The 26,789-nt window shown below is 48.5% G+C and overlaps 1 protein-coding gene across 4 annotated transcripts in view; it reads right to left on the bottom strand.

The window, feature by feature from the left end:
• Positions 1-12,363: 12,363 nt before the first annotated feature.
• Positions 12,364-26,789, bottom strand: part of CORO1C (coronin 1C) — a 79,440-nt gene continuing 65,014 nt past the window's right edge. For all 4 annotated transcript variants that reach the window (XM_060400805.1, XM_060400806.1, XM_027956653.3 and 1 more), the window contains exons 4-11: positions 26,568-26,697; positions 22,710-22,891; positions 20,885-21,004; positions 19,925-20,029; positions 18,416-18,561; positions 16,173-16,230; positions 15,828-16,073; positions 12,364-14,750 (exon numbers count right to left, since the gene is read on the bottom strand). In XM_060400805.1, coding sequence (XP_060256788.1) covers positions 14,631-14,750; positions 15,828-16,073; positions 16,173-16,230; positions 18,416-18,561; positions 19,925-20,029; positions 20,885-21,004; positions 22,710-22,891; positions 26,568-26,697 — 1,107 coding nt within the window. In that variant the 3' untranslated portion in view covers positions 12,364-14,630. The remainder of the gene's footprint in view (positions 14,751-15,827; positions 16,074-16,172; positions 16,231-18,415; positions 18,562-19,924; positions 20,030-20,884; positions 21,005-22,709; positions 22,892-26,567; positions 26,698-26,789) is intronic.

Below are 26,789 nucleotides of genomic sequence, written 5' to 3'. Positions count from 1 at the left end.
GTGGGAGACAGGGCCCCTCGGAGCCTGAGGTCACTCTCAGGTTCCTGTAACCGTGAAAGCACCTCGAACCACATGGGAACTTGTGGGGGAGTAGTTGGGAGGAGGCTCAAGTTGAGAAGGGCCACAGTATTACCACGGGGATGGAGGGTGGGGATGAGAAGGCACCCCGCCCTGCAAGGGAGGGATTGACCAGATGCAAAGGAGGATGGTTCTCGATTCTTGGCCAAGAAAAGAATTGGGGGTGGGGGAGATTCAAATCACAGATCTTCCTGAGCTTTGCAAATCAAATGTAACCATTCTTTGGAGATCCAAGAATCTCTCGAAGGTGCCCAAGTGGTCCTTTTAGCTGTAATCAAGAACCTCTCTGGGGAGACAGACTGCAAAATCCACGAGGGCAGGTTCTGTCTGTTTTCCCTTTCCTGTTTTGGTTCTTTAGCCAACTCTGACACCCCACCATCTTTGCTCTGAGACCCTAAGGCAAGTAATTCTGGGCTCTGGCCTTCTTGTGGCTGTTCATCTGATGAGAAAGCCAGCAAGTAAACAAGTAAACAGATCATTAGGACAGAGTGGTGTGGTCATGTCACCCCTGGATGAGCCAGGGAGGGGCCTCAAACCTACCTTGGGCAGGGGAGGGAGTCGACATGAGACTTCCAAGGAGAAATGGCCACTGAGAGGACAAGTAGCCCAGGGAGAAGGCAACATCCCAAGGAGAGCGCAGAGCTGGGAGCCCAGGCTGGGAGGCCTGAGAATGCAGACTCTCAAGGAGGGCAAGGAACAGGGAGGGCTGCCTTCCAGGGTCTGCCCAGTGCCTTTGTATTAATACAAGGTGGGGCTCAGGGCACATGCACAGAGAGGACCACATTCTGGTTTGTCTTAAACTGAAAATCAGAGCCCCAGTGGGTGTTCACATGACAGAATCTTGATCACTTTGGGAAGCTACAGCTAGAAGGGGACCCAAACACACTCAGTCTGTACAGGCAGGGAACCCGAAGCCCCCAAAGAAGAAGGGAGACACTCAGAGATTCTTGCTCCTCCCCAGCAGGTGTGGGAACAGCCAGCCCTCACAGGCAGGGGCTGAGAAACTCTGAACGCCTCACCCAGGGGAGGAAGGACATGCCCCGATCATAAGCATTCCAGATATTAATACATCTCTTCCGGCCGGGGTTCACAAGCCCATTGGAGGCGGGGCAGTCCCTCTGCTAGGCTCAGCCCCAGATGTCCACTTCAAATCCCAGGTCATCCCGAACCAGAGCCCATCATCTGGCCCACAGTTATGAAGTCAATGACGAGGTCCTCAAGACGCAGAGGTCAAGGGAACAGCGCTGCCCAGGAGTCCAAGACCTGTGTGACTCGAGGGTGCCTTCCCCCATCCAGGTCCCAGTGCTTGATCCATAAAACAGGAAGCCCTCCAAAGATGGAAGTTTGTCCAAGAACTAGGGGCGGATGCTAATGGCCAAGTCAGAGAGACAGGAGGAAGGCTCTGATGGGAATGAACAAAGGGGCAATCGCCCACCTGCCGGGGTGGAGAGGAGAGCAGCCCTGACTTTGCAGCAGGAAAGACCCCGTGAGAGTCTGGCTCAGGGATGACAGTCTACACAGAGGGTGATCAATGAGGCAGGCCTGCTGGAACTGAAAGAGCTCCTGGGATGTGGGACTTTAAGTGTTAAAACTGGGTCAGTCCCAGGCTAAACCGGGATAAGTTGATCATCCTAGAGCAGGGAGCAGCCCTCTCAAGCCACAGGGCCAGGGGACCTGGTCATTTGTTTAACTGTGAATGGAGTGCCGGAGGCTGTTGGCCCCATCTGCGGAATTGGGGTGGGAGTACTGGCCAGGGGGTCCAGAGCAAGCAGAGGCAGGGCCCCACGTTCCCCAGACACCTCCTTTCCTCCCTGGCCCCTGTGCAGCTTCAAGCTGCTTCTCAGAAGATTCTGGCACAGCTGAAAGAAAAGTTAATTCTTCCACAGGCTGGCCCGGGGCCCTTACGCCCCTGTAAGCTTTGAAAAACCATCCAGGAGCAGTGACCCAGAGGGGACCACTCACAAGACCAGGGGCCTGGCAACTGGCCTTTTACAAGCTGAGTGACCCAGGCAAGTCACTTCTTTGGAGCCTCAGTTTCCTCTCCTGCAAAGCCTTAAAATACAGAAGTTTAACATTATCTTGGCTTCTGCTAAGCACCGGACTCTGTGCATCTATCTGCTTGTAGGCTCACAGCAGCCTTTGGAGGTTAGGATGCTGAGGCTCAAAGCAAAGCTGTGCCTTGTTCAAGGTCACACAGAGTCAGTGGCAGAGTCCAGGCAGCCCGAAAAAAGCCCCCAGTCTACACCCCTGGCTTGTGTTCATGCCGGCTGAGTATCAGAGTGCAGGTGAATCTTCTCTGTACCCAGCAAGTGCTCTATGTAAGGAGGATGGTAACTCAGCAGCAGGTAAGCTACATCAAGGCAAGACTCGTGCTGCTAGGTCTGCCTGGTAGAGGAGCAAACAGTAATAAGAGCATGCTGGTTCTCGGCGTCTGTGAGAAAACCATAAAAGCATACCTTGCAGCACCTAAACACCAGTAAGATGCAAGCATGCAAAGTGAGTGGGTTTCCACTTCTACAGATGGAACCCAGAAAAGTACTCCAAATGTCTTCAGAGATCAAAGCAATGACATTTCACCTAAGAGAAATATCGGTAAGAAACACACAAGTCCCACAGTATGGAAGCCTGTCCTTTGATGGGATAAAGATGCAGGGGTTAAAGTTACGGTGGCTCAGCGTCTGCTTGCAATGCAGGAGACCCGGGTTCAATCCCTCAGTCAGGAAGATCCCCTGGAGAAGGAAATGGCAACCCACTCCAGTACTCTTGCCTGGAGAACCCCATGGAGGGAGGAGCCTGGTAGGCTACAGTCCATGGGGTCACAAAGAGTCTGACACATTTATGCTAAATGTGTGTAAAAGCACTTGTACCTTGTTAGGTGAAAAGGACGGGGTGTAAAAAGTGTACAAACAGCATACTTTCAACTGAATGTGGTTGCTTAGTGGATGGACTGAAAAAGAAGCTTACAGCGCCCTGTAAAGCATAACAGTGGCCCTTTCTTTCTGAAAATTTTCTTTTTCTGTATTTTTAAATAGAAAAGCATATATAATGATGTATATGTCAGCTTTATTATCAGGAAATAGGCTCTAAATGGTACAAGGACTTTACAGACACCCTGTATTTCAGGATGGCTAGACAAGCTGCATGCAGTTTTTGACTGTTTATATCCTTATGGTGTTTGGGGGGGTCAGTTCCTCCCACCCCCAACCTTGTTTGTCAGGTTCCCCAATGTCCCCCTGGCTGCAGCAATGGGGCCAATGACATTCTCGAAATGTTCCTCATCCTGACTATGGAAGATCTCCACGGAAGATTCTCTGGAGAGGACTTAGGGACCTGCTCACGTCGCAGACTAAACTCTCAGAGAACAATTCATTCCCTAGAATAGGATCAGGCAGCTTTTTCTGTAAAATTCCAGAAAGCAAAGCTTTTCAGCTTTGTGGATCTGTCCAACAGCTATGGTCCATATGCAAACAAATGAGCATGGCTGTGTGTCAATAAAACTTTATTTACAAAAACAGATGCAGGGCCAGATTTGTCACACAGGCTTCAGTTTGCTGATCCCTGATCTAGAAAAACAGAAGTCACTGGCTATAAGGAGAGCCAGATTGGAGAAGGGCCCCACCTGGTCCCCACCCATGGGCAGAATGAAACATTGGTCCACTTAAGTCTATGCTTCTGGCTCTCTCAGTACTGGACACATTTATTGAGCCCTGACAAGCTCCAGGCACTGGGATGAGCCACAAGCAGGGAACATACTTGTCCTTGTCGTCTTGGGGCCTTCAGTTTAGTGGTCAGGCCCAAAGCCTAAGGCAGGGGCACTAAACGTGGCCTGGTAGAAAACACAGGCCTAAGGATCAGGAGAACCAGGTCTTTGCTTCACATTTGCTGTGTGGCGTTAAGGAATTCACGTGAGCTTTCTGAGGCTGGCTCATCTGCACAACAGAGACTTGAATGCTTAGTGCCAAGCAATGGAAAGACTCTGCCAAGGCCTGCCAGTGACAGCAGGCAGGGCCACTGACGTGGGCAGAGGGTATGCAGGACTTCCCATCACTCCTCACCAAGACATGAGCGGCGGGGGTGTGGGGCGGGAATTGCAACCAGGAAAGCCACCGAGCGTTAATTTCCTCTGTCAGAGTGCAGGGGTGAGCTAGACTGGGAACCAAGGCCCATTTAGGGGTCTTCTGGGGAAAATGTGTCCCTGAACATTAACTAAAGCTTGGAGCGGCCCTGTCTTAAAGTGAATGGTGTGGCTCCTTGGGTCCCCAGCTGAACAACTAAGGATTTGCTATCCAAACAGCCTGCAACCTTCTTACACTGGGACATTCCTAAATACTCATCTGGGGGCTAAATGCGGTCGCGTTGTCCCTGGTGATGGGTGAGGGTACTGCAGCCACCACGTGGTGATGGCCACAGTCACACGCTGGGCGCCCCGTGCCAGCAGCCTCACTGCCACCTGTACGGCTCTGCTTGTGGCAAGGACTATCATATGGTTGCATTTGGTCCCTTAGTTTTTTCTGGGTGGGGACTAGGGTGTGGAACACCGTTCTTACGAAACAATACCACAGAGACAGAGAGGAAGCATTAGGTGGCCAAAGTCAGCAGAATTTAGCCTCAACCTGGTATTTACCAGACATAAGCTGGTCACTTATTGAGGAAAACGAGAAAAGAAAAACAGACAAAACTTGTGGAATTCTGGAAATATGTTGGAGAAGCAGGGACTGTATCTGAAAGGCCAAGAGTAGCTGAGATCTGATCATCTTCGCAATTTGCTGGGAACTCACTGGGGCCCCTCCCCCAGAAGATGTCCACTTCCTGCGTGACCCGACGTCCATTTCCCTAAAAATGGAGGAAACTGCAGGAAAATGGGGGTGGCGTCTCATAGAATCATGCCTGCCTTCCTAAGTGGCCATTGCGCCACTGAGGAAACTGGGGCCCAGGGAAGGGCCCAGGGGATCGGAGCCCAGGTAGGCCAGATAGCAAAGCCTCTGGCTTCCTCTCAGACAAAGAGGAGTCTGGCTTCCCAGGTGGCACTAGTGGTAAAGAACCCGCGTGCCAATGCAGGAGACATTAAGAGATGCAGGTTCAGTCCCTGGGTCAGGTAGATCCCCTGGAATAGGAAATGGCAACCCACTCCAGTATTCTTGCCTGGAGAATTCCATGGACAGAGGAGCTTGGCAGGCTACAGTCCACGGGGTTGCAGAGTCAGACACGGCTGAATGACTGAGCATGGCACAGCTGGAGACGCAGCAGTTTTCAAATTTACCTGCCATGGGACCCTTGGTTCAAGTGAAAACAAAGGTCTCCTAAAATAGAGAACAGAGATAATGTAATAAAAGGTCCTGCCCTGGAGAGGCAGAGGGGACTACACTCAAATGCCTGCCCTTCCCTTCCCCTTTCCCCAACACCCTTGTGGACACAAAGGAGGGTTCACAGAATGCCATTTGCTGATTTGAATGTCTGAAGGGGAAAATGGCCAATTTAAGGCCCACCAGAGCCAGGATATCATTGTTAGGGGAAACACTGATGGAAACTGCCCACCCTGGCCTGGCCTGATAGTAACCACTTGCATGAGTTATCTTACAACAGGAGGTTCCGATAATGAACACAGAACTACCAAGCCACCACCAGTGAGAATTCGGGAAGGGTGAAGAGGAGAGAGGAGACGCCAGTCCATATTTCCTATGAACCTCCCAGCATTCTTGCTGGAATTCACCTTGGCCTCTAGGTCCACACCAAGAAGGACCACATCTCGGTGGTCCTTCTGCCACCAAGAAGGACCCTGAGTCAGAATGATTGGCCAGAGACAACCCAGAGACTAACCCCATCACCATAAAACCTGAGACTGTCAGCTACCTAGCAGAGCCGTTCTCCCAGGTTCCCTTACCCTGCTGCTCTCCACCCGGGGAGCTGGAACCCCTTCCCAATAAAGTCTCTTCATCAGCACCTGTGTCTCCTAGGACAGTTCACTACCAAGTGCTAGACAAGAGCTGACCCTTGGGCCCTGGAAGGGGTCTCTTCCTGCAACAATTCCCCTTCTCAATGAGAGCAGAACTTCGGGGAGTTGACCTTCAGCCTGATTCTGGCTCCAACTCCGGGCAGCCCCAGGAGCTGGCTGCTTTCGATGGAAGCCTACAGAGTAAGCCAGTCCTTCAGAGTGAAAAGAGGGACTCTCTAGGGCTCACTGGATCAGCTTAGGATGGACACTGGCTGGCACAGGGGCTGGTCCCAGACTGGAAGGCCAGACGGCAATCAAATCTTAAAAAGGTGCTCCAGACTCAGTGATTTTTCCAAGGAACATAGCAGTTGAAGAAATCAATGCCTCCAACAAGCCACCCCAAGCCCTGGGCCTTCCTTGGCACTAAAGGTACGAAGATGAACTCTGGACTTCAGAACTCAAGGGGCTCTAATGGGGGAGACAGAGCCGTATGAAGAAGCAGTCTTGGTTGCAGACAAACTCACCTCAAACTGGCTTAGGCAGCAGTAGGATTCCTAGGGTGTTTCGGAAAGCTGGATCTCAGGCATGGACTCAGGGAGCAGAAGGGAACCAGGGTGCTTTCTCCATCACTGCACCTCTGCCCCACCTGCTTGCTCCCCGAACCCCAAATCCACCTCCTTTGTAAAGGACTTGCTGCCACTGAAGGTGGTGGGTTCATTGGTCCAGCCTGGGGTGGACTGTGGTCAGGGGAAGGTCATATTCTGGAAGCAAAGTACTGTTGCCCAGATATCCCACTAGGCACCTTCATCTCCATAATGTCTGTATTTTCAATTCACTCATTCAACAAATGTTTATTAACAGCATATGCCAGATTCTAGAGATACCAGCGTCAAGTACTGGTCCTGTCCTCATTCCATTTGGGAGAGACAGAGACTTAAAGAGTTGATAGAGCTGGTGGTGTTAGGAGCTCTGCAAATAATGGGGGTGGGGGAAGGATGGGTGGTCCTGAGAGAATAGCACAGGTGGAAACTCAGAGGTAGGAGGCCTCTGACAAACAGAACATTAGGAGAGAGGAGGTCAGGAAGCCACGGGCCTGCCTTGAGGATCTTCCAGCCTTTTATTCTGAGTGGGATGAAAAGCCGTGGAAGGTTCGGAGCCTACAAACAGGAGTCAGGCTACTTTTTCTAAAAGGGCCGGATTGCAAATTTCAGGCTTTGTGGCCACTGGGTCTCCTAGTACCTACTCAACTCTGAGGATGTCTAGTGAAAACAGCCACAGATACTGCTCAAATGCGTGTGGTCATGTTCTAATAAAATTTAGGGACACTAAAACTTGAATTTGATACAATTTTTACTTGTCACTGTTCTTTTCTGTGTGTTTGCTGTTTTCTTACAGCCATTTAAAAATGCAAAAAAAAAAAAAAAACCAAAAACCACTTTTTAGTTTGTGGATTATACAGAAACTTCCAACAGGCAGGATATGGCCTGTGGGCTTTTGTTTACCCAACCCTGCCTTAATATCTTAAAAGGTTACTCTGGCTGCAGTGCCAAGAACAGACTAAAGTGGGGGACAACAGGAAGCTTGGTGAGGAAGGCATGACGGTTAATTTTTGTGTGTCAGCTTGACTGGGTCACAGGGTACCTAGATATTTGGTCAGGTGTTATCCTGGGTGTGTCTGTGCAGGTGTTTCCGGGTGAGAGGCACATTTCAATCGGTGGACTGAGGAAAGCAGATTGCCCTCCCCAGTGTGGGTGGGCCTCATCCAATCAGTTGAAGATCAGACTGGAATAGAAAAGGCTGAGTAAGACCGATCTCCTTGCCTGACTTTGAGCACTGTTTTGCTGCCTTTGAACTCAAAACTGAAACACTGGGTCTCCAGTCAGCTGACTGGAGATATGGGGATTTTGGCCTCTGCAATCATGTGAGCCCATTGTTGATAAACCTCTCACTATATACATTTATGAACACGTCTCGTTAGTTCTGTTTCTTGGGAAAACATAATACAGGTCAGTTCGTTTCAGAGAGGAAGGGGCCTGATTTACCAGGGTTACAGTGGCGGTGTGAGAAGTAGCTGGAATATGGTTATTTTCAAGCTGGAGCTGACATGAGTGATTTATGGGCTGTGAGAGGAGACAGGAGCCAGGTGGGGTGGGTGGGAGGGAGGCAGGGGTGAGTCAAAGGGCTCTCATACAGGGGGGCTGAAGAGCTGGAGGCAAGAGGGGAACCATTTGTGTCTCCCCCAGAGACCTTGACAGACTCTATTCTGAGAAATGTCACTCTGGAAGCAAAAAAGGGAAGAGGCGGGTAGGGTTAGAAGTAGAGGAACCAGTTACAAGGCTGTTCAAATGGCTGGTCGCCCTGTAAGAGGGGTAAGAAATCAGGTGCTCAGGGCCTACATGCGGATATCTACCTTGCAGTCTTTGGGGACATTTTAATCTACTGCCCTGGTAGAAGCTGCCCAGGCTGTAAGAACTAGCTTATCACTTTGGGAAACTGCAGTTGAGGATGGCAGTGTGTTGACCAGGAAGTGCTTTGTCTTACCTTTTAGAATCCAAATAGCATCTTGGCACAGAAATGAATCTGCAGCAACTTCCTGTTATCTATGGGGCAACTTCCCAGCTCTCAGGCCTCATCACTAGAGCCCCTGAGCTGGGATTTTGTTGCTAAAACCCTGAAGATTGACTTCTTGACCCACGGGGCACTAAGCAACCTTTCCTGGCTGGGCCGCTTGGTTACTGGCTCTACTCCAATTTTTCTGCAGGCCCTTTAAAAACCTCTCACTATAAAAATAAGTATTTCCTCAGTGAATGCCAAGATGAATGGAACCATGGTGGGGAGGGGTGGTTTAGAAATGAGTAATGAGAAGACAGCAGGGCTGTAAAGAAGGTGAAGGCTGCCCTGCTCCCTGCCCCACCCTCAGCTGCTGCAGCACCTAAGGGCCCCCAGAACCCTGTGTGTGACCCCTTCACACTGTGATCTGTCTGTACCCCCCCCGGACTAGCCAGCCGTGAATTTGGGATGGTACTTGGTGTTTAAAGCTCTCGCACACAGCACTTGACACCAGACCAGTTACTTGCTCTTCCCCTTTCAGACACAGATGATCCCCCTCGCCTCTTTCAACCCAAAGCTCTTCCTACACCCGAAACTGTCTGCAGGCCTTTGTCTGAATCATTTCTCCCCAGTGCTGCTCCAAACCCACCATGTCATATTTTCCAAAAATATTGAGTCTTTCAGATCACCATGAGGAAGCCTCCATTAAAAAAAAACAAAACCAAAACCAACCCTCAGCACCTAGTGGTTTTGGTAACAATCTGTCCACTTGCTTTTCAATCTCCTGAGCTGACTGCTTCAATGGATTAACATCTGGTCTGACCCCAGCTCCGAGCACTGCTCTCCACTCAGGGGAGCTGGGCTCTTCCCCTCAGCACTCGCCACCCTCCATTCATGAACTCAGGCTCTGAAAATCAGCTTTCTCATTTTCATGTCCATGCAGTAACATGAAACTACACTGAATCTCACAGAGCCCACCAGCTTCTCTCAACTCAGCTTCCTCAACGTTGCAACCCAGCTACCAAACTTGGCAGCTACCTGACCCCCAAAGATCTTTATATCCGGAGTAATTTCTCTTTCTACTCTTCTCTTTCAGAAACTTCAATCAAGTGTTCTCTGACTAGCGTCCCATAACAAACCCCTTCCACTTCTACGTCTGTGTTAAACCAGTAGGTAGTGGACAAAATTCCAGGGAATGGAACGAAGACTGTTGCTACCTGCACATCAAAACCCTCTTGGACTTATTAATAAAACTGGACATGCCCCATCAGGGAGGTGGAACCATCCCTGTCCAGACAGAGGTGGCAGCTGGGACTGAGATTAAGCACGTTAAAATATGTTACCCCATATCGTGTTGGTTGAAAACATATTTCCCACTTTCCATGGCCTTCATTTTTTATGCCAAGTATTGAATATATAATTTGCTTTTTATGCAGCCAATCTGCCTTTTCCTCTGTGATTCATTCTATTGCTTCAGGATTTAAAACCTTTTACCCATTCTTAAGTCTAGATAAGAAGGGACTTATTTTTCCTTCTAAATCTGAAAAGAGAAAAGTTTCCTGAGACCCAGACAGAGAGAAGGATCTCACGGACATGGTGGGGGGAGGAGAGGGTGGCACGAGTTGAGCTGAGTGACACTGGCATGCACATACTTACCGTGCGTGATAGACAGCTGGTGGGAAACTGCTGTACTGCCCTGGCAGAGCAGCCTGGTGCTCTGTGATGACCTAGAGGGGCGGAATGTGCGGGAGGGAGGCTCACGAGGGAAGGAATATATATAGACCTCTATCTGGGCTTCCCTGTTGGCTCAGACAGAAGACAATCTGCCAGTATTCTCAATGCAGGAGACCCAGGTTCGATCCCTGGGTTGCGAACATCCCCTGGAGAAGGAAATGGCTACCCACTCCAGTGTATCTCTATCTGTATCTATAGTTATGACTGGTTTGCACGGTTAAACAGCAGAAACCAACATAACATTGTAAAGCAATCATCCAATTTTCAAAAAAATTTCCTTTTAACTACGGACCCCGTGAAGCATGGACACTGGTGTTGCTGGGAGGCCCTAAGGAGTCCCTGCCCCCAGTGCGACTTCAATGTCCCATCACTGAGTGACAATGCCTCCTGCTTTAACGAGTATTAATTTATCACTCGTACATTATTGACTTCTTCCTGGGAATTAAGACATTTATAGGAAATTGAGAAATTCAGAAAAAAAATCCAGTTAATGAAAAATTACCCATAACTGCTACCCTGCATAGCAACATTTGTGGTCTTTATCCTACATATAGATATTTGTTACATATATACGTATCCCGAAGCTGTGTGCTTAGTCACTCAGTTGTGTTCAACTCTTTGTGGCCCCATGGATTGTAGCCCACCAGGCTCCTCTGTCCACTGGATTCTCTAGGCAAGAATACTGGAGTGAGTAGCCATTCCCTTCTCCAGGACCTTCCGTCCCAGCAATCAAACTGGGGTCTCCTACATTACAGGCAGATTCTCTACCAGCTGAGCTACCAGGGAAGCCCCCATATCCTTAAGAGGGTTTGTCAAAAACAACCTATTCTGGGATGGGTAATAATGAACCCAAGCTGCTCAACTAATTCCTACTCCTCTAATTCCCAAACATGCCTCCCGCTAGCCTCCTTGGGATAGAATTTCCAGAGGTGAAAACATCTAAAGCTTCTGATATACCCTATCAACCTACGCTTGGCAATGGTACCAGTTTACATACACTCTCTCCAGGAGTGGAGGAAAAACTTTTCAGCCCATCCACAGAAGGAAAGGTGGGCGTCCTTGACCATGACTCATGTCTGTGACCCTATGATGGCTTGAGGGCCTGGGGATGTGCTGGCGGAAAGAGAAGGGCCACTGAGGGTTAAGAGAGTCTGAACCGCCAACAGAAGTTCCTCTGGACACAGAATGCCGAGAACAGCGGCAAGGGAAGTAGCCTTTCGAAACCAGAAGCTCTCCCTGATGGGACCTGGCTGCCTGTCTGGGGCTAACACCCTGGTCTTCTGGCAATGAAGCGAGGCGGCCAAGGGGGGAAAACCAGCCAGTCGTAAACACCCTGAACCACGAGTCTGCACCCTGACGGGGGGCGCTGAGGGGCTGCAGACGGATGCGGCCGACTTTCACTTCCTGCAGATACAGACGGACGTGCAGACCACGGCCCTAGCCTCTGTTCTCCCCACAGACTACAGCAACTTTGGGAGAGGGAATTTGAGGAGGGGAGGCTTCGTGCCAATGGGTCATCGTAGTCACAGACATTTAGAGAAACCAAACAGTGAGAATTCTTTGCTATGATCGTTGAAATGTCATGGGATAATGCTTCCAGTGTAGAAAGGGGAGCTGAGAGAGGGCCACGAAATCCAAATGACCTTGAAAACCTTTTGTTGGAATAAAAATCACAGTCAAACCAAGGGTACTGGGCTTCTACAAGAAAGAGATGCTTTCCTAAGCCCTGATTCCCAGGGAATCAGCTCGTCACAGGAACTGTCGTGGCTGTGCAGAGGGCTCCTTGGGTGACCAGACACAGCTTCTATTTCCCCTGAACTCTCGTCCCTCCTTCACAATAAGGGGCTCAGCAAGACTAGGCAGTCTGCCCCAGATCCACCCCTGGGGAAGGCTAGAGATGGGTTCTGAACACCACTCCACCTCCAGAGCCAGGGGGCCCACTCATACATGCCCCATACTTACCCTCCGAGAAAGGGGGGGAGGTTCCACTGAGTCAGAGACACTGTGTCAGGGAGCAAGGCACTCGCTGCCTCAAAGACAGCGGACATGTGAAATAAACACAGACACTGTTTTGTAATCAATTTTTTTCTTTTATCTTTTAAAATGGAAGCAAGTGTTTCAACAGAATACGATGGCTGCTCTATAAGAGCCGATCTAGGAGTAATTCACTGGGTCTTCTCTCGGATAGCTTGGATTTAAAAAAAGAAAAAAGACAAAACAAGAAAAATAACCCACAGAGCGTCAAACACCAACTCTGAGCCTGGCGGGGAATCCGTTCATTAAATAAGCCATAAGCTACACACTCAGGTCAGAATAACCGGCTCCTGCCTCCTTGTCTCTCCAAACCATATTCCCAACAGTGTTTCACCACCAACAACAATTTTGCTCACTTAATTAACTGGGTATCAGAACCTTAGAACATTTCTGAATCTTAATAATGAAGGTCTTCAGCAGATTGTGTTGATAAAGAAACACATACAAGCTTGAATATAAACCACTGCAATTATTGTTTTCTTTATATCTCATTATCCACTTGAGTATTTAAAGCACACACGTACACACAAAACCACACCAAACATTCAAATACCCTGAAACTGTGGAGACAGCAATCCCAGGGTTGGCTAAGAACATGGTACCTTTTCTGCGTGGACACATGGACAGCTTGGACACATGTCCCACCCCACCGACGCCACGCTCTGCTTCAGCCTGGCCCCCTGCTCACAAACTATTCCAGCCAGTCCCGGCCCGGCCCCACACCCGCAGGCACACACCCAAGCGTCCCCGCCGTGGTCCCAAAGGCATGGCACGATTCCTATTCCATCACTCAGCTCTTCTAAAAGGGCTCCTTACACCTTTTTTTTTCTCAGGCATGTGCTCTGAGAAAATGGAAATGGAGAGGGGTTCCTGCTAACCCAGGAGCAGGGCAGGCCTGGAAGCTCAATGTCTGGCCCAGGACTAGGCAGCCTCTGGGTTTGGACCCAGCCTTGGAGGCGCTGCAGGGGGCACGGGTGAGTTTGTGTAGAGGGCGCACAGGGACAAACGACACCATCAAAGCTACAGCAGATGTCTGCTTCCTTCTTGGCCCTTTTCAGTCTCGGTATTCAACAGCACCCTCTGGCCGCAGCTTAGCAGAATGCAGTTAGGACCGAAACGCAAGCGGAGGGAAGCCCTGAGAGGGAGAGCTACTTACAGAAGGGAGAAAGGAAGGGCAGGAGCTGCAGGGATGCTGGCTAGGGGTGGGGGTGGGAAGCTGCCCAGTGCAGGACAGGCGGGAAAGCAGAGGACCACGCAGGGCGACACGCGGGGCGAACACTCCCCCCGGGTTCCCTGGTCTGTGTCCCGTCTAACCTTGGGTAAGCTGCTGAAATTGACAAGAAGGAACACTCCACAGCATCTGTGGCTCCTTGTCCTGGGCACCCTTGTCAAGTATTGACCAAAACCTGAAATATGACATCAAAAGGGATGAAGGCAATAGTTTCTATGTGTGTAACAAAACCGCAGAAACACATGCTAGTTTAGGTTAGATTATAATCATCTGAAGCACAGGATAACCAAGAAGCAAAATTCCATTCTGGTACAACCACCCAATTTTTAGAAAAGAGAAAGAAAATGATTCAATATGAGCCTTTTTTTCTTTTTGATCAGAAGACTCAATGGGAGGGGAAGGGTGGGAATACAAATCCACGTGATTTTTCAAGTCTTCCTTTTGTACAGTCATTAAGATGACCAGGTTTGTGCTGCAGAGAAGTCAGCACCGTGTGGCTACGGCTCTGTTCTCAGATGAATGTTTATACAAAATAATATCTTATCTTCATTTAGTTTATAAACATACACAGTGCTGTCCCTTTCAAATTAAAGAAAAAAAAAACCCACACACAAATACTGCAAAGTAGCAAAATATAAAGAAAAAAAAGCTACTTTTGGTTTTGGCAACATTAAAAAAAAAGAAATATAAAAAGCAATGTGGCATTGGTCCCTATTTGTAAAAAAAAAAAAAAAAGAAAGGAAAGAAAAGGTACTTGGGCAGGACACTGAATCAGAATTGGTTGGGTTTCTAAAATTCAGAATATCTGGGATTTTCAAAGTAGCACTTTTGTCTTTTAGAAGTTCACAAGTCACATAACACTTAAAACATCAAAAAAAGTTTTCTGGTAAAAAGCTCAGCTTTTAAATCACATTTTGTTTCTGCAAATTTGGGAGACGAATTGAGTTCTTACTGGAACGTGGCCTGTCGCTGGTCGACAGATCTGAAATGGAATGTCTCCAAAGGCAGTGCCTCCCTTCGCCCTCCCCGGGACCACGCCTTCCTGCTCCCATCTTGGGGGTGGGTGGACCTTCAAGCTGCTATCTTCGCCATCTGCTGTTCTAACTTGGAAATACGCTCGTCTTGATTGCAGATTGTGTCTTTTATAGATTTGATCTCTTTTAAAATCTCATCCAACTTGGCTTCATTTTGCTAAGGAAACAAAAAAGGGGGGAGAGAAGAGGGTGACTAAGGCAGCGAAGTTCAGCACAGGTAGCACGTACGGGGCGCAAACGGGACGTTCTACTTGGAAGTAGCAGGTCGCAGGCTGGGCCTCACAGGAACGAAATGAGCTTGTTCCCCTGACCCCACAGCAGAGCAACTGTGCAACATGACTCCTGGCCCCTCACCTGTGCACCTGCCTGGATGGACTCTTGGGATACAGTTAAGTTGTCGGAAGAAACCGACAGGGCAAGCCTGCAAGGCTGCCCCACATTCCAGACACCCGTCACCCTCCTCAAGCAGGAACACCCTCTATGCGGCCAGGGTGAGGGTGACCTTCTAGAGGCTGCCGAGCACCCATCAGCTCCTGCGGAAGGTCCTTCCTGGGAACTGCATCCCCTGCCCTGTGGCTCCTCTAAGAGCCTGAGCTTCACCCTGGTGGAGCTGATTCTTTAGGAGGAAACCCTGCTGTCTCCAAAGTCATGGTGCCTCAAGCAGCCTCCTTGGCCACAGCCTGAGGGCACCTGTCCTCTGCTTGCCACTCCTCTCGTCATCAACAACACCCGGCCCTCCTGGCCCCCAGAACTCCCTTCCACAGCCTGCCGACACCCCACCCCCATCCCTCCCTAGCTCACCCCTGCCCTCCCCGGGGCCACACTGGTCTTCACTGCCAGCCTCTGCTCCCTGACATGACTCTTGCTAAGACACCCAGGGTCATCTCAGCCTCTAAGTCCCACTCACTCCAGATCCTTCCATCACTCGAACACCCAGCAACTGCTACACTCTCTCACCACTCCTTCCTTCCGGGACCTCCTTCCTTCCAGGACCTCCTCTCCCCAGCATCAGTAACAGGCTGACTTCTATCCCAGTTATCATTACAAAAAAGAACTAAAAGAATCAAACCCATGAATGCCATGTGGTCAAGGTAGTTCCTACAGACAGTGCCTGTTATCACAGCTGAGCCCTGCCTGTCCGGTGGGGACAGTACTTGCAGACGCCCAGGGCTGGCAGGCGCTTCTGGGAGGACCAGGCTGGGCCAGCCCGCCCCCCAGGCCCGGCGGGCCTTACCCCACTGGCCGCATCTGCGGTCTTCTTCGGGATGCTGATCAGGTCACACTTCTTGTTCGCCGTGGGCTTGCTGTCCAGAATGTTCTTCTTGACCACCTTGAGGTCCCTGTTCTTCCCAGGGATGTACCCGTGCTTCAGCGAGACGAGGAGCGGGTCGGCGTCCCTCCCCTCGAACCACTCTTCCGCCTCCAGGGCCGCCTCGGGCCCTGCCGTGTCAGGGTACAAGTCGTCTTGGAAAAGGTCAGACTGCAGAAGGCACAGACGAGACCCACAGGTGAGGAAGACAGCTGCGGGGTGCTTGAGGCTCTTTTTAAACACAGGTCACCCAGACAACTGGGCACTTACCTTTCTGGGGACAGTCATGATAATAGGCTCACACTTCCTCTCGTGAAGTTTGAAGAATCTTCAAAAGAGAGATAAAGGCAAAGTTGTATTAAGTGAAACAGGCCAAGTAACAGGCTTAGTAGGCATTCTTGTACATGCTGCGTTTGCCCATCGCCTCATCTGACAGATCCTGGTGAGCAGGGAGAATTCAGTGTTCCCATCCACAGAGGAGGAAGGGGACGTGGGAGGAGCTATGCCAGGGAACGGCGGACAGGGCCGTGAACCAGGGGCAGAGGCCATGCGCTACAGTGACAGTCAAGTGCCACTTATCGGGGGCCGACGAGCTGTGGGGAAATGGTCAACATCACCAATGAGGAACCGCCTGTGAGGAAACCACCGAGGCAACAGCCAGGAGACAATGGACACCCACCACTCTGAGGGTCTCTGTGACCTGGATGCCAGGTCTTCCGCCAACATGAGGTGGTGAACATTCATAAGTATAAACAGGGTTTTTAAAAAGGAAATGAAAATAATCCTAGGAATTAAATGTTGGCATCTGAGCAAACCACATCAGGGGTAACACTCAAGAAAAATCTGGAATTATTCAGAGCATGAGAAGAGTAGGAACACCAAACCCCAAACCTGTGCAGTCAGCTCAGTGGTGGGAAGACAGGCCTGAGCTGGACGGCCAGCTCCACTCCCAGCCCGGGGCTTGTGGCCATCTCAGCCGGCTTGAGCTCCTCATTCATGAAGGGGGTATACCCACACCCACCTCACGGTGTGAAAAGGGGACCTGGGCCATGTGGCTAACACAGTGCCCCACACGCAACAATACCCCAGCAACAGTAAACAGGAGGCATCCTGACTGACCCACTTAAATGGTCGCTCCTCGGTATCCACGGGGGACGGGTCCAGGATGCCCCAAAACACGGGAATCCATTGCTCTCAAGTCCTTTACACAAAATGGTGCAGTGCTTTACAGTCTAAATCATCCTAGATGACTTATGACACCTAGGATGACGTAAATGCTAGGTAAACAGTTGTGAACACAGCGCAAATGCTAAGTAAATCGTGTCCCACATGCCGCAGATTCAAGTTTTGCTTTCTGGAACTCTGGAACTTTTCCCCCTCAGTATTTTCAATCCACAGATTCAGAAGACGCAAATTCCAAGGGCTGACTATGGTATCTTCAAACTTTTAGATGACAGTAGCATAAACCCATTCCCAAATTCTGAATGTAATTTTAAAGTTCAGATTCAGCCTGTCTTGAACCACGTTTTGCCTCTGGCTGCCCTGTACAGCATGCCTGCCTCCCTGGCCAGGGATTGAACTCGTGGCTCCTGCAGTGGAAGCACAGAGTTTTAACCACTGGGCCACCGGGGAAGTCCTTGAACCACATTTCGATTACTTTAAACCGCAATTTAGAAGTATTTGTGACAGCTTCATTATTCTAGCTATAGAGTTGAAGTATTAAAAAAAACAAAACCCTGCAGTGATTATATAAAAATGGGCTCATGAAAACTTCTTTTATTTTTACAGATGTGTCAGTTATCTGTGCGGCCAGCTTAGCACACTTTGTAAACGCAGAGTTATAAAGATGTGTGGCATGATCATGTGCTTGCTAATGCTGTGCTAGTTATTTTGTTTAAAATGGCCAGCAGTCGGTTGGTACTAAGGAAAAAGCCTGCCCCTTAGGAAAGTCACTAGCATCAGGGGATATGCATTTTTAAAAACTCCACAGAGTAGCAGAGAGAGGCAGATGTTACACAACACAGATGAGCTTCCTAAGCCAACTAACCTAACACCGGCTATGGATCTCTGCTTCTCTAGTTTCAGATCCATGGGGTCCATGAGCTGGTTAGGACCCTGGCAGATCCCCCCACAGGGCAGGAGAACCACCCCTCAGTTCCATCCTGGGGACAGGCTCCCTGGTTGCCTGCCAGGGGCACTGGCCAAGCTGCAGCCTGCAGACGAGAGACAAAGATGTCACTGAATCAGGGTGTGGGTCACCCCAGCGAAGCCACTGACTGCTGTGTTTCAAGTTTATAATCTGGAGGACGGGGAGGGCACAGTTGGAGTAAATGACTTTGAATGGTTCCTTCTTGCTCTCAAATCCCATGTTTCTAAGAAGGAAATGAGACACCAGTTCTACGATTCTACTGCACACACAGAGGTAGAAAGACTGGGCACAGCAGAGTCACCAGCTCTCACAGAACACGGACGGCGTAAGCCTTCGAAATGCTCTCCAAGATCAATTCTTTTACCTGGCAATCTCACATTTGTTGACATCGAGTCCCCTCTTAGGCATGTAGCCCATCCCCCTCTGCGGCTCCTTGCTGCTGAATGTATTGAGGTAGTGGACATAAGGGGATTCGTCCGTGATCTCAAAGTAGCGGATACTGCTGTCGCCCTACGAGAAACAGGAGACGTGAGCCAAAACACTTGGTTTAGGTGGGCGTCTGACTCCTCCCTGAACTCAGCACTGACTGGGACTCCACTACAGTGCTGACCTTTTCCTCCCCTTACGAGGCTTGGCCTCAGATGGTTTTGCTTTCTGGCAGGACAAGCCCTCGCTCATGCAAGGCTAGCATGCCCTCCAAACAGCCTCTTCTTGAGGGCTCTGACTGTCCTGCACTGCATCTGACACCGAGGCAGTCGAGGAGGAAAGGTTCATCGCCCAAAGGAATGATTTTAACATTCCTTCATGGCACAGGTCTGAGGGCACTAACACCAGACAACAGGAGAAGTAAGATTTCTCTAGTGAAGAAACATTAGTTTCAGCGAGCACCCTTTAACTTCAGATTGGAATGCTATCTCACTGCAATCTGTCAGGTTCTGTGATCATTTTGCGTAGATGGTCCAGAGTGTTTTGAAGACCTGAGTACACTAGCCTGAGTATAAATAACTATCATGCAGTTACATGAAACTGAGAATGAAGGCAGTCCTGCCTGGCAGAGGGGACAGAAGAGGTCTGTGGAAGAAGTGATAAAGAGCTGGGCAGTGCTCCACCCTCCTCTCCTTTCCCATGATCTCCATCTGTTTCAATGACGCAACTGTCTAAAGCAATGAAGACAAGCTAATCACACACTGCTTTCTACATACTCACAATAACTTTCCACCCAGTGCTAGTAACATCTGGCTGACGATGTGGTCTATGGATGCTGTTAACATCGCAAGTACAACTTTCAAGGAAACAGACAAGATCTCAGTTTCCAAGTAACTGACCTATAAAAATGTCAAGCAGGTCTGCAGCTCACTCCATCAGTTGTGAACCAGAAGTAATAATAAGACACCCCCAGCTTCACCCAGTGAGGGACTATCTGACAGGTTTGGGGAAGGGAACACATCAACAGATTTATTTTTATTAATTCAATTACTTCAACTACAAAAGTTCTTTATGATTATTGAACCTACAAAAAAAGAAGGGATGCTGAGGCCACCGCTTTCTAAAATGATGTAACAGTAATGAAGATAAAACTGCCAGCACTTCAGTTAGGCAGAGATCAGCAGGCAGCAGAAAGGGGTTCCGAGTTTCGTGTGGGGTCTTCCTGTAATGAATGTCACCTTCTGACACTTGAGTTGGGCCACATAATCCAAGATCTGGCTCTTAACAGAACTCCAGGAGTGAGAACCCTCTGGAGAGTCTCTGAGGCTGTCAAAAGCTCGTATCTACAAAGTGCTCTATACAACTGCCCATCTACTAAAGCTCTGAAGGATAAACTTTTCTTCTTACAGGATTAAACTTAAGATCAAACAGGAAAACTACTGCTTACCTTGCCACATAAGTAAATGATACTAGTGTCGGGGTCGTAGAAAGGTAGCAAAACCCCATTGCTAGTGTCCATTTCATGAAGAGCAATTGGTTCCTCCATGTTTTTCTGGAAGAAAAAGTATATATATACACACACACATATATGTACACACACACAAACACACGTACATACACACACATTTTAAAAGATGAATTTTCATAAGATGGTACATTCTTTCATCTCTAAGTTAGCCATTTCCCTAAAATAATGAAAGTTTAAACAACACACATGTAATATTCATATGTGTAATTACCAGTAAGAATACTATATGAGATCCAGCTCACTGAAGTGTGTTGACTTGACTGCATAATTAATGCACCCATCAGTGTGATCCCATGAGACACAAGACAGTCCTTCTCTTCTGTGACTACTTTCTTTTTAAAGTACTTTTTTCTTATTAAAAAAAAAACTCATGTTCTTTAGAAAGTTAAAAGGTATAGGAAAAATACAAAACTCATCCCATTCACCATAACCCCACGGTCCAGCGCGGGGCGACGACTGCTTTGGCCTACTTCCTGCAGCACACGAGCTACACGCAGTCCCAGTACTTTCCCCACTTGTGCTGTCAGGAACATTTCCCCAAGCAGGACTACTTTGATCTAGACATTTGATCACGCTCTTTAGAAAACATTTTAACTAAGTTTAGAACTTACTTCCCAAGTCTGAGACAGTGGACTCTTCACGCATTCTTTCGAAAAACAACAGTAAACATGGACTCCTTGGGAGCATCAAGCATGCATTTTTAAAACACACTCAGCAGTAAGTCTCCAGTGAGGATGAGAACATCACATCCAATTTAAGATGAGCGGGAGTTCAGCATATGACACCAAGAACCCTACCATCTACTGACACCTCGAGGTGCGCTCAGAAAAGGAAAGGCTCGAGGCTGTGAAGGGGTGGCAGGGCCGCGACGGCACGTACCGGGTTCCAGAGAGCCAGCTGCCGCTCGCTCATGCGACTGAAGCCAGTGGTGAAGACATTGCCGTCGGCCAGGAAGATGGCTCTCATGGGTCGGGCTCCTTCATGTGCTTTCTCCTTCTCCTGGGTGAGAAAGCAAAGAGGCACTTTACACATAGTCAGACTGCAGGAAGGAAAAGTGAGGGAGAGAGGGGGCTCAGTGAACCCAGCTACACCCCACATGCCACTCACATCAAAGGTGTGACTGTGCACGCACCTATGTGTGATATGCACACATCAGTGCTGACCACCTCCCCTCCCTGAAGGAGGAGGAAGCAGAGACACCGAGGGATCTGGCCGAGGCCCCTCGGCTGGAGAGCGAGCAAGCACGCCAGGCCTGGACTGAAAGGCCTCAGCCCTCCACCAGCCCCTGCCACCAACTCCAGTCCAGCCTCAGCAAAAACATGTGAAAGGGCTCTGCCAAACATCTGTTTTTCAAAAGTATGGTAATAACCTAAAGGTGGGTATACACTATGGCATCCAGCAGTTTCAGGGACAGGAAGTCGAGTCTGGTTAACCCCTTCCTTGGCCTCATCTGTTCAGTGGGAGCCCACCAGCTCTGCCCTATGGAAGGTTCTAGTGGAGAAACCACATGCACAGGGCCTTGATAAGCACTGGCCATGCCTGTCGCCTGACATAAAAAGCAATGCTGGGCAAGAGCTACCTTCTCAGAGAAGGGCTGTGACGGGGCACAGAGTAGAGGAGAAGTGACTGAAGGCCTGCCCGTCCATCTTTGTCATAATGTGTGATTTTGCGGAGGCCTAGCTCAGAGGGCAGGACAAAGGATGCTCTGCTGAGGGAAGAACGCTCGGCGTCATCAGGCCCTTTAACAACCAACTGAGGAGCAGGGGAGGGAATCCACTGAGCTACCTGTAGTCCTAGGCCAGCATGCGGTTAAAACTCGGTGGGTTAGCTGATCTAGACCTGCCAAGTCTTTTTTTTTTAAGGGTGATATTGTATCTTCAACTCAATGTTTCTTGCTTATTGCTTTTGGTCGTGCTGGGTCTCTGCTGTTGCGTGAGGGCTTTCTCTGCTTGTGGTGAGGGGGCTACTCTAGCTGTGCTGTGCAGGCTTCCCACTGCAGCGCCTCTCTTGCTGAGGGGCCCGGGCTCCTGCACTGCGGTCTCAGGCTCTAGAGCACGGGCTCCACAGTTGCTGTGTGTGGGCTTAGCTGACCCACAGCATGTGGCTCTTCCCAGATCCAGACTGAGCCCATGCCTCCTGCATTGGCAGGTGGATTCTTCACCACTGAGCCACCAGGGAAGCCCTAGACTTGCAAATTCTTAAGCAAACTGATTTTAAAAAATTGTCTCTCTGTGAAAAATGGTTGCCAACTGAGAGGGAGAAAGTGAAAAAAAGAAAGTGAAGTCTCTCAGTCGTGTCCGACTCTGCGACCCCATGGACTGTAGCCTACCAGGCTCCTCCGTCCATGGAATTTTCCAGGCAAGAATAGTGGAGTGGGTTGCCATTTCCTTCTCCAGGAGATCTTCCCGACCCAGGGATTGAACCCAGGTCTCCCACATTGCAGGCAGACGCTTTACCATCTAAGCCACCAAGGAAGTCTTACCAGGAAGGCTTGGGTAAAAGCTGCATATGCACAGCTCTGAAGAGAAGGGCGACTGGGAGACAGAAGCCCGGACAAGCCTTTTCTGATTCACAGCTGGGTCTCTGTACACAGCAAGGGTCCACGGACTGGCAGCCCAGCCTCTCTGGTCTGTGTTAAAAAGCAGAAAGCTCTCACCCACTGGAGCACTATAAATACAGCGGCTGTTGCCCTAAGAATACTTACAGCAACAATCTCCTGTTTCCTCGGATCAATTACTCTCACTTTCTTGTCTTTGGAGGCTGTGCAGATCAGACTACCGTTCCGGTTCCAGCTGACATTGTAAATCATGTCTGAATGCATGTCGTCCAAGTTTATCAGGGCTTCCCCGGTCCCCACGTTCCAGATGATGATGGCATTATCACAGCCTGCAAGCAAGCAGAATCACACCCTCAGGGATGAGAAATGCCTGCACAACAACACATCTGTGAAAACCATAAGCACAGGGAGGATAAATACACATATGTACTGAAATGAAGATGCTAATTATAAGAAGCCCCACTTGCCAGGAGTCAAAACCTGAAACGACCATAGAAAAAAGAGATTTGTGTAAAACAAACATGGTAAAGGAAAAATACAGCTTGTTAAGTCTGGGTTCATGTGAAACAAACAAGAACACCAAGCAAACAAAAACAAAGAACTGCAAGAAAATAAAATCCTATTTTCCTCAAAATACGAGTTAACTGGGCTGGTGGACCCTGAGTGACTGTAAGTTTCCTTTTCTAGTAAAACATGCATCAGAACGAATATAGCTTCTTTCTTTTCCGGAGAAACTAAAAATAAAGGGTTTAAATAACTGTTTAGGAGGCTCAAGACAAAGACTGGGTAGGAGGTTACTGCAATCAATGGTGCTGTAAGACACAGTCTTGGACCAAAGCATGTAAATTACAGTAAGTGAACGGAAATGCCCAGCCATCTGCTCATAGCAGATTTTTATCTTCAAAAAGGAAGGAAAAATAGGCCAAGACTGGCCTGGTTTGAGAAGCACAAACTGCCATTAAATAGGCACATACATTCGGAATGTGATCCCCGAAGAGGCCACAGGTCAGCTGAGCCACAGCCCCTCAGCTCATCAAGTCATCTTCCCTCCACGGTCAGCCCCCTGTCCTCGAAGCCCCTTTAAAAAGAAGCACCACTTGCTGCTTCTAGGACATCAGCACAAGGAGGAAGCAACATGAAGGATGGACATCCTGAAGGCAAAACTCTTGTCAATAAGCCAATTCTGCAAACACTGAGAAAAATTAGCTACTGATAACCAGGACAGCTAAGTTACCTAAGGGTTCAGTCAGTTCAGTCACTCAGTCGTGTCCGACTCTTGGCGACCCCATGAATCACAGCACGCCAGGCATCCCTGTTCATCACCAAATCCTGGAGTCCACCCAAACTCATGTCCATTGAGTCGGTGATGCCATCCAACCATCTCATCCTCTGTCGTTCCCTTCTCCCCCTGCCCTCAATCTTTCCCAGCATCAGGGTCTTTTCAAATGAGTCAGCTCTTCTCATCAGGTGGCCAAAGTATTGGAGTTTCAGCTTCAACATCAGTCCTTCCAATGAACACCCAGGACTGATCTCCTTTAGGATGGACTGGTTGGATCTCCTTACAGTCCAAGGGACTCTCAAGAGTCTTCTCAAAAAAATAAAAAAAAAAAGAGTCTTCTCCAACACCACAGTTCAAAAGCATTAATTCTTTGGTGCTCAGCTTTCTTTATAGTCCAACTTTCACATCCATACATGACTACTGGAATAACCATAGCCTTGACTAGATGGACCTTTTTGACAAAGTAATGTCTCTGCTTTTTAATATGTTGTCTAGGTTGGTCATAATTTTCCTTCCAAGGAGTAAGCGTCTTTTAATTTCATGGCTGCAATCACCATCTGCGGTGATTTTGGAGCCCCCCAAAATAAAGTCAGCCACTGTTTTCTGTTTCCCCATCTATTTGCCATGAAGCGTTGGGACCGGATGCCATGATCTTCGTTTTCTGAATGTTGAGCTTTAAGCCAACTTTTTCACTCTCCTCTTTCATTTTCATCAAGAGGCTTTTTTTAGTTCCTCTTCACTTTCTGCCATAAGGGTGGTGTCATCTGCATATCTGAGGTTATTGATATTTCTCCCGGCAATCTTGATTCCAGCTTGGGCTTCCTCCGGTGTCATCTGCATATCTGAGGTTATTGATATTTCTCCCGGCAATCTTGATTCCAGCTTGGGCTTCCTCCAGCCCAGTGTTTTTTTCATGATGTACTCTGCATAGAAGTTAAATAAGCAAGGTGACAATATACAGCTTTGACACACTCCTTTTACTATTTGGAACCAGTCTGTTGCTCCATGTCCAGTTCTAACTGTTGCTTCCTGACCTGCATACAGATTTCTCAAGAGGCAGGTCAGGTGGTCTGCTATTCCCATCTCTCTAGAAGTAAGAAATGGGTGAAAAAGCTGCACAACAGTATGAAGAGTTGGAACTAAATTCTGGGATGGAGACTTGACCCGTCTTCTTCCTCCTTCATCACAGGCAAGTAAGTAACTCCAGCCACTGTGGATGGATCATATAGTCTTAAAATATACACAACGCTGCAATCAACCATTCTCCTCAGCTTGTACAAGGGAGATTGGGCTTGGTCTGCCGATGATACCCTAGGTCTGACCTTGATGAGGCAGGCAGTAGGGTATTCTCCATGATGGAATTCCACCTTTGGAATTGTTTTTTCTCCTTATCAGACTGAGGTTCTGAGTAAAACACTGGAAGGGTTCCCAGTTATAGTCAATTGTGATTTAAAAAAACAGAATCTTTTTTCTTTTTTTAAGCAGTTCTTGGTTTCAACAGGCACCAGGCATTAGATTTTTAAATTAACGTACTATATTACAAATACCTTTCATTCCTAGTTAAAAACTGGACTTCTCCCCTCCTTTTTACTGATAAAGTGAAAGAATTTAAAGTTCTACCACTAACATTAGCACTGCATTTTTAATAAGCCAATTTTTTTAAGGTACAGCTTGCATACAAGGCACTCATTTAAAGTATACATTGGTTAAGCTTTGACAGATATATATACTCATCTAGCCACTATCAGAGTCAAGATCTAGAACATTTCCATCACCCAACAAAGCTCCTTCCTGTCCTTTGTGTTGCTTCTATGATAGTAGATAAACACTCATATTTCTGAAGAAAGAAAAAGATTTCTTTAAGATGAAACTTGGAAACTATACAAGCGGGAAAGCAGTAGGGAACAACTAGGACTTGGTCACAAGATTCACTGCAGTGCTGTTTAACAGTAAAAAAGCAGAAACAACCTCAATGTCTGAAAACAGAAGACTAACTAAATAAACAGAGGTATCCAGACAATGGACTATTAATGAAGTCATTAAAAATATCACACAGTATGTATGAAAAGGACCACAGTGTACCAGCAAGTGCAGAAAGCAGGTCACGTGAAAGAGTCTGAACCCTTCTTTGTGCGTAAAATCATTTATGCACACAGAAATATCTTCTGGAAACATCAAAATGGGGTAATAATGATGTTTCCTCTGGGTGATGGGGTTATAAGTGATTTTTATTTTCTCCTTTTTGTTTATATATATTCTCTATAATATACATGGACTACAAGGAGAAACATGGAAGTATTTTTAAAAGGAAAGAACATATTAAACTAACAAGATCAACCCAACATTGGCAGCAATACCAGAGCTCCTGACTCCTACCTGGGCTCCTTCTACCACATCAGGAGTAACTACAACAGAGGGCTGTGGGGGCCCCAGCGGGAACCGTGGCTGCTGAGGTTCACTAGCGTCACAAAGTGCTAGACACACTAAGGAAGTGCATGTCCGTTCCTGCTTCTAGACAAGAAGTCCACAGCTTCCACTGGATATGCCCAAGTGGCCTTAACAGACACACACACACGGGCGCACGTGGGTTGGGGGACACCTGCACCCCACCCTGGGTTCTTCTGATTTCACAGCTGCCAGCACAGTCGGAGCATGTCTGTTGCTCCCCCAACACGGGGCTGTGGGGAGTGAGGGGGAGAGAAAAGCAGAGGCCGCTCAGCTCCTACCTGCGCTGAGAAGCACGTTGCGGGCCGTCGGGTGCCAGGCTACGATGCCAACTCTCTTTGAGTGGCCTTCTAAGATGACCACGGGCTCGGTCAGGGAAAGGGTGAGTCCATTTTCTGGGATCTGCCATACCTGTTGGAAGAGGAAGAAAGGTGATCCACATGAAAGTGGTCGGCTTTTGTTATCACATTTACTGGGACCATCCTGTGGGAAGCCTCACTGCG

This window comes from Ovis aries, chromosome 17 (genome assembly GCF_016772045.2).
Source record: "Ovis aries strain OAR_USU_Benz2616 breed Rambouillet chromosome 17, ARS-UI_Ramb_v3.0, whole genome shotgun sequence".
Taxonomy (NCBI): domain Eukaryota; kingdom Metazoa; phylum Chordata; class Mammalia; order Artiodactyla; family Bovidae; genus Ovis; species Ovis aries.
The sequence above is the reverse complement of the archived record's forward strand: the minus strand, read 5'-3'. Positions and strand labels throughout refer to the sequence as shown.